The sequence below is a fragment of the Simochromis diagramma genome, unplaced genomic scaffold (genome assembly GCF_900408965.1).
Source record: "Simochromis diagramma unplaced genomic scaffold, fSimDia1.1 OVJJ01000753.1, whole genome shotgun sequence".
Lineage (NCBI taxonomy): Eukaryota > Metazoa > Chordata > Actinopteri > Cichliformes > Cichlidae > Simochromis > Simochromis diagramma.
The window spans coordinates 23,984,651-23,994,429 of record NW_024387523.1 but is presented as its reverse complement, the minus strand read 5'-3'; the positions used below and the strand labels follow the sequence as shown (position 1 = coordinate 23,994,429).

The 9,779-nt window shown below is 40.3% G+C and overlaps 1 protein-coding gene across 1 annotated transcript; it reads left to right on the top strand.

Annotated features, from left to right (window-relative positions):
- The first annotated feature begins 4,046 nt into the window (after window positions 1-4,046).
- On the top strand, window positions 4,047-8,651 carry irx4b (iroquois homeobox 4b). Its single transcript, XM_040020086.1, has 6 exons — window positions 4,047-4,904; window positions 5,226-5,411; window positions 5,603-5,715; window positions 6,028-6,184; window positions 6,367-6,520; window positions 6,636-8,651. The coding sequence occupies exons 1-6, from the start codon at window positions 4,860-4,862 to the stop codon at window positions 7,220-7,222; spliced, it is 1,242 nt and encodes a 413-aa protein (XP_039876020.1). The 5' UTR covers window positions 4,047-4,859; the 3' UTR covers window positions 7,223-8,651.
- The last annotated feature ends 1,128 nt before the right edge of the window (window positions 8,652-9,779 follow it).

Sequence of the window (9,779 nt, the reverse complement as noted above, 5' to 3'; positions counted from 1 at the left end):
TGCTCTGTCCACAGCCCAGTGGTAAAAATGTGCCTACAAGTACATTTCAAACTAGCTACTTAGCATGTTTACGTAGCAAATTGTTCATGTGGTCACTTACTCTCATTGTTTGGCCATGCAAGCATGACTGACATGTAGATGTACACTATAAAGACTCATATACAGCATTTTCATGTAACCTGGAGCTGATTAAAACAATTCGATTGGTTGCTAAAACTATTGTGCATTAACTGTTGATAACACAAAAAGGTAATTACACCAGGGCAATATTCTCTCTTCAGATTCTGCCAAATACGGCAAAACGGATTAAACAGCACTCCACAGTCCAAACGGATACCGCGAAAGCAACCCGAGTGTTTCTGAAGGCAAGTCAGTCACCTGATACCAAACAGAGCAGCTTTTCAGTTATTAAATAAAAAACGGAAGGCAGAGAGCTCCACAAACAACAAATACTCTGACAGAGCATCTCATGGGAGGAAACACAGTTTGTTGTGACGACCATCAGTTCTAGCGTTTAGGCATTCATTGGCTGCAAAGGATCCATGTATTAAAAATATGGAAACTCAATAGATTTATACTTAAAATGATTAAAGTCTGCATTTCTGTCACATCTTTGATTTTTGGTAAAAATCCTTGATTATAAAAAGTGTGTGTTTACTTGCAGGATGTACTTAAAGGATATGATGAAATTATAGCTGCAGGTGGCAACTGGCACATTTTTGCATGTAATGTCTACACCATGTAACTTCGTTATTGTCATTTCATTGAAGTAAAAGAAACACAAAAACGGTTGGGATCAGTAATTTGTTTGTGATGCAGAAATTCACATAAACAAAGAGGAAAAAATATATATATTAAAAGAATATTTTGAGATAAACACAGAAAATTAATGATGAAAATTGGTGTGGCATTTACATGCATTTTCATGACCCTGCAAACTAATTATTTTAGTTTTCACTGTGGTGTAAAAAAATGGATTAGAGGGATTCTGATTTCATTCTGGGACCTTCAGCACCAACCACTAAGAGCTAAAACCAAGTCGAAGGCTCAAAAAGCATCTACATGTTAAACAGCGATTAAAATTGCATAGATTTCATACTTTAAGGTGGAAAATGTTCAAATGGGACGCGCTGTGATTGAAAGAAGTTGTGATTGTAGTTGTTTGGCCCTCCACTGCAAACACTTTGTGCTGTACTTAGCCCTCCTCCTCTCACATTAACATGCTTCTATCATTAACCCCCATGCCCCACCTACTGCATAATAGCTAGAGCTGCATGCAGGAGGGAGGAAATAAGAATGTTTCCTTTCTTTTTTTTTCCTGCGGAGCATCTTGAATGAATGATTGATGTGAGGGGAACGAGATCAGAAAGATATAATCACGGTCTAACGAACGCAGAGCCTTAAGAAATGTATACCGCAGGAATGCCATGAATTTATAAACAGACCATATATTAATATATAAGTAGGTGTTTGAAATAACAGAATCTGTTGTGTCTATCTATCTATGTGCAGTTCATGCTTTATAATCATTATTTGTGGAATACTCTGGTACAGAGCTTTGAAAGTTTAATTCAGGCTCTGCAGAGTCTCTTCATTCAAATAAACGTACAAGTTATTTCCTCGTGTACCATCCCAAACAAACATTAAACACACCCGTGTTCATTGTCAGCGGATAAACAAATTGCCATTTTCCTTGAGTGACGTATGTTTTGTGTGAAGACGTGCAACGCCAGAGCAGGGAGATAACTTCATTTCCGAGCTTTGAGCACAGATGAGGGCGAGACAGTTAGTCCGTGTTCAGTATATGAGCACCTTTCATGGGACAAATGGAATGTCAATCAAGAGCCGGTACACAGATGCTTTCTCCCTTGTGGGGACTGAGATGCTTTCTGGTGATGCAGCTCTGTTGTTCCAGCCTTACTCTGGGTGCACTGGGAATATTTTGTCCTTTTACCCCTCCACATCCCCTCGCTCCATTTCAGATCCCCTGACTATTAACGATTTCTTTAGCTCTCCAAGTTTGCCTCCTCTGGCTTTTCCTCTTCTCCACATCCATTTTTTCAAGTTGGATTTTTGCACGGAAAGTTTTTGTTTTTTTAAAACCTCTCCTTTCTCCCAGTGTTAGAGACTGTGGGAAAAGAAACAAAAAAGGTGAAAAACCTGAGATCGGCACTAAAGATCTTGACATTCAGAAAATATGTTCATATACAACCAATATGCACAACAAATATGTTTTAAAGGGAATCCAATTTCTTCTTCTTCTTAGATTTAGGCTGACATTTCTTGCTATCTGTATCTGAATCTGCGACCCTCTTGATGCAACATTTTTCACCCTGATTTACTAAGATATCATTTTCAGCATGCATAGAACAAATCTTCAAAGTAGCTCCAAGCAAACCATAAAGCTGCATGTGTACGTCCACAAGGAAGTAAAAATGAGACATAACTTTGTATGAAAAGCTGCTTCTGTTATTGTTGCTATGATCTCTAGACCCAGTTTAAGCAAGGTGATATATTGAATCATTTTTTTTTAGAGAATGTCAATCTCCTAGCTTGAAAATGTCGCTATAAATTTTCAGTCTGGCTAAAAGCAGTTAATGTGGGTAGAAGTAAAAATCTGTATTTAAAAAATGAACATAAGTTCTGTGTCTGAAAACCAATGCAGTTGCTTTTACGTTGTACTCTTTCTGATGGCCAGAAGGGGGCGACACCTGTCACCACAAAATTCATCTATGTGAAAGTGACACCTAGCTATCTTGTTATGTAGCCTTCACAAACACTTTCCTGACCAGTTTGTGAATTTGTACATTACAGTGAAAATCTTGAGCGTTCATGTGATGATAAATGGATTAGCACAGTTGTCTAACACACCAGAGATCCCTGGTTCAAGAATGGGAGTGGACACAAATCCCTGGAAAGGTTGTGTAAAGATTATCCTCTTATATAGGACTATGTGAGGAGGGTAGAGTGATATTTTTTCAGGCTGGTACTGATACTATTATTTGGTGATTTTAAAATTGAGTGTTCCGATATGTCAGCAAATATATTTATATTTTGTTGATGATGTTGCTGATGATCCTATATAATCACCATTACATTTTTCTTTTCTTTCAGACACACAAAACATAAACCTAATAAACCCTAATATTTGTTATGTGCAGTTATCCATTTACTCACTCACCAGGTCAGATGGTTGTTGTGATTAAGGCGTTCCAAATACGTGTTGCTAACAGGGAAGATGAAGAGGTCATCTGGTGGCCGGAATATTCAACATCATCATTCCTAACACGGCTGAAGGGTGTTTCTTCCATCTCTTCTTTACGTTTTTAATTTTAATTTATCGGCTGATACAAATGCAGATACCAGTCGATTGGCAAATGTCCAATAATATCTGCTTGCCTATAAATTAGTCAGGTTCTGCAATTTTTAAAATAAAAATGTATTTATCAATTACATAAGAAGATGTTATATGTGTGATGTCTGTAAAGTCCTAAAGTTGCAGAGATGGTTATACTGGTTGCATTTATTAAAGGTAGATTCAACATCAAATGTCTACCTGTCTCATATCACTGCATGATCATTTGCAACATTTTCTTTTAAAGAAACAAAAGAAGAAAACAGAAAACAAAGTCACCACACTTTCTGCCCCTTCTCCTATCCTAATAATTTGCATACAGTCCCTAATATCTGTCCTCCTTTTCTTTCTTATATATCACAAAAGTTCTGTTCTGCCGGTGTGCCACAAATGTGTACCCAAATATTTTGGTACAATAAGCCTCTCTGTTATCCTCACAGCCCTTTCACACCTGCCCTTTTCCTCCTCCCCTATGATGAAAACCTTAAAGTGGGTTGAGAGAAAGAGAGAGGAAGGGGAAAAAAACGTTTCCACTTCGTCGGGGCAGCTTAAGAGTTTGTTATTAAAAACATGACAACCCATTCAGCCACTAAAGGTGCTTACTCAAGGGAATGCATGGAATGTTTATTCTTTGATTAATTTGCTTGGAGGAGACCTGAAATTCCCCCACTCATGAATATGTGGGTGACAGCGAGATTTCTCCGTGGTGACAAGTTATCTAAACAACAGGGCAAAACGATTATGCTAATATCAGGTTGTAGTCATCAATCATCGCGTGTCAATGTGGTGTCAACGCATCACGTTCCCGATCCCACCCCCTCTGGCCATGTGTGCCAGTGTAAATGCGTGCGTGGACGTGTGCAGCTGTGCGCCTGTGTTTATTGAGAGAGAGGAGAATTGATCACAACTCTCTTTACGCCTGGGGACTCTCGGGAGCATCGCTGCGCAGAGCTGTTCTCTTGGATAAGAGGCGAAAGGAAACTGGGAGGGAATTAATTAGGAGTGAGTTTCTTCATCTTGATATGAACACCGAGTTACACACACACATACACACACACACTCGCGCGGAGTCCAGGCTGACGTCAGACAGACGCGCCTTAAAAACCAAAGAGCGCATCACGGAGAGATGCGTGGTTTGATCACACACACAAACTGGCGTTGGATTGTAAGAGAGCAGGGACACTTTAAAGAGCAGGAGCAGTCTGGTGGATGAGGTGGAAACTGCGGGTGAAGCCGAGAAGTTACTTTAAAAGTCCGTCAGCGCTTGTGCGTAAAATGAAAGCGCTGCGTAAATGTCCGCGTGTCCACTTTTGGACGAGATGGTAGATGAAATCCCAATTAAAAACAAAAAAAAGCTGGAAAGTTGACCGGAAAGTATCTCTGAACTAGTGTCAGGGCAAAATAATTTAAAATAATTTTTTAAAATCTGCGTTTGGTACGGATGCTGCTGGAAGTCGCTCCACATCTGCACTCCACTTATTTCCTCTTTGGTCACATTTGAACCATGGCTTACTCTCAGCTGGGATACTCCTACTCCACCACGCCACAGGTACGGGTAGTATATTGTTTTGTCGTTGATGTTATTGATGATGGCCTGAGCTAAATAAGGAGGATAAATTGATTTTAACTGGTCAAAAAATAGTCCATCAACAAGTCCACTATGGAGAAAATGTGACAAAATCAGCACGTCGGTGCTGTTTTATTCCAGCTTTTGTTTTGCTTTTGAGAAAATAACTGAGATTAAACATTTGCTCCTTTGTGAAAGTAAGGAGACATTTAAGCGCCAGTGTACATAACAGGGTTTCTATACACACCAGATTCCCTTTCCTTTATGGATATCAGTGAGTTCGTTTCATACATTTTTCCTTAGTTTCTGATGACTTCAGGCTCCCTGGCCGGTTGCTTGGAGCCGGGAACCCCCCCGTCCCACCCGGTGCTGCGCTCACCGGGCCACCAGCTCACCCCAGGAGCAGGCATCGGAGTCTACAGCGGCCCTTATCCTAAGAGCCAGAGCTATTACAACACCTGCGCTACGGACGCCGCTCTCTATTCCAGAGTGAGTGTCACACTTCACTTCTAACTCTTTAATTCTCGGATTTCAAAGTGGGTTTTTTTTTCTTATTCGTTTTGCCCTTATGGTAAAAACGTGTAAAGATTGTCTCTTGTGCAGGAACATTTCTGAAAACACATAAATAAATAAAAGTTTGTTTAACCTTGATTAGGCATTCATTTCTTCAATATTTTCAGGGGCCACTAGATCACAAAGAAGGAGCTGCATCTGTGCATGTGGGGACATCTCAGACTCCTGCCTATTATCCTTATGAATACACATTTGGACAATATCCTTATGACAGATATGGGTAAGTGAACAGGAATGTTTTCACTGCTCTTAAATTAAAACATATTTTTAACATGATAACTGTAAAATATCTGTGTCAGCATTCTCATTTACTTCAGAATGATGGGAAAAACTTGTCTGTAGCAGGTTTATGGAGTCAGTGTTATACTATAATAAGATTTATTATATTTATAGTGTCTTATTGTAATTTACTCAAATTTAATTGTAATTTATAATACCACATTCTTACGAATATCGAGTTTTCTTTCCCTCTGTTTTTCACTTACTTTTGGTATGAGCTAACTGTTTATTTGATTCTCATCATCTGGCTCAGTTATTCCTGCTCAGACGGCGCTTCGCGTCGTAAAAACGCCACCCGAGAGACCACCAGCACCCTTAAGGCTTGGCTGCAGGAGCACCAGAAGAACCCCTACCCCACTAAGGGGGAGAAAATAATGCTTGCCATCATCACCAGAATGACGCTTACGCAAGTGGGTTCTTGTAAAATATTTGATGTTTATCGGGAAATTTTTGGGTTCTGTTGCATGATAATGTGTCTGATTTTCACCTTTTCCTAATTCCATACAAATAGTACATTTTCCCACATTTCGACTTTCCTTCTCCTCCTTTTCTAACTTTAAGTTCACTTCTGATTTCTCCTTCCTTCCCCCAGGTGTCTACATGGTTTGCAAATGCACGCAGGAGATTGAAAAAGGAGAACAAGGTGACGTGGTCACCGCGGGCTTGTAAAAGCTCAGATGACCGAGGCTGTGAAGATGACAGTGATGAAGCTGAGAAGCCACTTAAAAGTGACAAGGAGCTTCCTGGTATGCAAGTCCTAAATCAGTCTGCCAGCAAAGTTTGCTTTGTTTCATCGTTTTCCGAGCTTTGACTGTTATGCACAGACTCTTAACTGTCGGTGTCGTTTGTTTTTTTTCTCAGAGCAACAGTGCGCAGACCTGCAGAGTGATCTTGAGGACTTCGATCTGCTGGAGTCTGATGCTTCTGATTGTGATCCAAAGCCACAGTTTCTACCTGAGGACAATGAAGTGAACCCAAACACAGAGCTACCCCACGTGCATCTCGCACACAACCCAGATACACTGCACAGAAAAGAGAGACTGTCCCCTGACTGCCCCAAACTCACACCGGTCCAGCACCAAAGCAGCTCCTTCTATCTTAATGCAGACCTTCGAAGCACAGACGCCAAACCCAAAATCTGGTCCATCGCTCACACGGCTGTGTCTTTGGATGCCAGCTTGCAGTCCGAGTACCCGCCGTGTATGCTGTCATCAACCGGTACTTCCTCGTCACCCGGGTATCCGACCAACATGGCACTCACCAAGACAGAAAGGCAACAGGAATCTCCAGTCGCCACACTCAGAGAATGGGTGGATGGCGTTTTCCACGGCCCTCCTTTCCAACAGCCCAAACCGGCTGAGGTGTGGAAAGGCCTAAACGAAGCTACGATAGAGAGCAGAACACCTGGACAGTCCTTTGAAATTGGGCAGTCTGCTTCAGCTTTGTAGTCCATCAACAAGCCATCGTTGGAAGAGACTGACTTAAACTCGACTTAAAGTGAAAGTCGATATTTTGACTGTGTGACTTGATCAGCTGACCGTTCACTAAGAGCCACTCCCTGTTTGCCTGTTGAAGTTTCCATTTTGTTTTAAGGCAGGACCGCCAGTTCTAGTTCAACAACTGTTTTTGCGGGCTTGAAGACAGTGGGTAAAAATGTCATGCTTAGAGTAAAATCTTAGTATCTTTACCAGCTCACAATCCAGACTGAGCCATGCTAACAAGCTTAAGTGAAAGCAGTGTCATCCCCCGTTGCACTGTTTTTCCTCGTTCAGAGAATGGTTTAAAAAAGACATTCCTTTTACTAAAGATCCATGCACACTGCTTCAGGAAATCCAAAGCCCGGCAGACCCGCTCTGCATAGTCACAGTTGCTAAGCTATGATTGGAAAATAGTTTATTTTATTGAAGGAATTTAGTGAACGGTCAGTTATTGGTGTATGATCCTAATGTGGCAATTTGATATCCCCAATGCTCTCTTACAAGTTACAGACTGTTGCAAACTACATCAACGATCAACTGTCACTGCACACTTCTCTGCTCCAAGGCTGTATGATGCACACACATGAAAAAATACAGTGTTGTACACTTGCACTATAGCCTGCACATGCACACAGTCACAGAAATAAAAGGCGTGTTCCTTAGCATGGCAAAGTTCTCCGACTGTGCCCTTACATTAGCTGCCCGCTGTCTGGAACCAATAGTAGAATCACGTTAGCTGATATAAATCCAGTTCAGGGGAAAGGGAATATACCTCAGCAGTTTTGGATACGTGTGTGTGAGTGTGCCACAGACAGGGTATTTGTGTGTGTTTTGAAGGAAAGAAAGGGGGAATGTGAGTGGTATTCAGCCGTGACTAATGGAAACACACAGAGGAGGGTGCTGCTAAATTGTTAAATCGATGCCACTTCCACCTCGGCTCCAGATATAGCTGCAATCAGCGATGCGTCCCTTTTCATTAGGCGGCTTTTGACTTTGTCAACCTGGGACTGCAAGAAAATCCACCACAAGCAAAATGCTTCATAAAAGCTCTTAAGTAATTTTAACTAAGTGTCACGTCTTTATCCCCTCTGGTGATTTCTTTTTCATGCAGGCAATAAATAGAAAAGATTGCTATAATAAACAGAAATCAGGCAGTTATCATTAGCCTAAATAACTTTTTTTTTTAAAGAAAAAATGCGTTTTCATCAACTTTAATTATTAAAGGAACCTCCACAAATTTCACAAATAAAGCACAACAAGAAACAGTGAAGAGCTGTTGTCTTTTTCCTTCACCCCCCCAACAATATTTCTGCTCATCCTGTTTTCGATTTAGGAGCAGTGATAAAGTATTTATCAGAACAGAGGAGGGATCTGCCTGGGCTTTGTATGGAATTAACCATTTCAAATTAAATAATTCAGGATGAATTCAACCGAGAATTTCATTCTGTTTCTGCTTCATAAATAAGTAAGATCTAAGATGATAAATAATGACATCTGACTTTTTATTTCTGGAAAGTTTTCTTTCTCCTGCTTGCTGGCGACTGGGATCTTATTTTGGTAGGCTGCAGATATATCTTTCATATTTTCGCTCAAATGTTTACATTTTTCAATCCAAATTTAATGAACCAGAACAGGTACAATTTTGTTTCTGGCTTAAAAACAATCTTGAGGCAGATTTGACTTCAAAAGAAGAAGTACTTGTGTTGTGAAGGACGCGGAATGACAGCCAGATAAGAGGTTGGATTTGTGCTAAGTGGGGAAAGAGATATAAGGGTATACTTGCTCTCACCCTTAGCTGTTTGAGAAAAAACGTTTTTCCTCTGGTAGAGAGAACGGGGAGTACGGGGAGAGGAGTATGCATTTTATCAAGTTGTGTCAACGTGACTTAGCTTTGGTTAGGAAAACGTCCAGCTTTCCTTTATATTAATTGGGAATTGTTTTTAATACAGTGTTTGTGCCTGTGTTTTCATTATATAATTTCATGAATAATATACATACTTATTGTAAAATTCAGACAAGCAACAACACATTTATTGTCAATTAAGGGTCAGCAGCATGAAGCTGTGACCACAGTACTGACATGTACACTTAAAACTGACATGGCTAAAGGTTGCTTACTTACACATTCAATCACTGTGCAACATTAGCACTCAGTGGAAATTTACGGCCACCAGAAACTGAGCGCATTACTCATTTCCTATTGTGGTCTAAAATAACTGCTAAGAAAATGATTCATCTATTTTGCTGATAAACACTCCACTGTACTCACTAGCTGGTTGCAAGTCTGCCTCACTACAATTTGCTCATTTTTTTTCTTTGTTACTCAAAGTAGAACCAAAATAGTAGGTTAGAGCTATAATCTTAAAAACCAAAATCAAAGAGCTGGAAAACATTTCAAATAGTCCAGCTCTTGGAAAGTGAACAATCTGTTGATTACATTAGCATAGCCTTAGTACAAAAAAAAAAAGACTTGAAGCCATCATACTTTGGTTTCTGGACTGCCTTTTTTAAGCCTTTGGTAATTTTG

Excerpts from the sequence above, each read along its gene's own strand:
- irx4b (XM_040020086.1), top strand. The coding sequence starts at position 4,860 with ATGGCTTACTCTCAGCTGGGATACTCCTACTCCACCACGCCACAG. Across the intron at positions 6,185-6,366 it reads CCAGAATGACGCTTACGCAA|GTGTCTACATGGTTTGCAAA; the intron begins GTGGGTTCTTGT and ends TCCTTCCCCCAG. Across the intron at positions 6,521-6,635 it reads AAGTGACAAGGAGCTTCCTG|AGCAACAGTGCGCAGACCTG; the intron begins GTATGCAAGTCC and ends TTTTTTTCTCAG.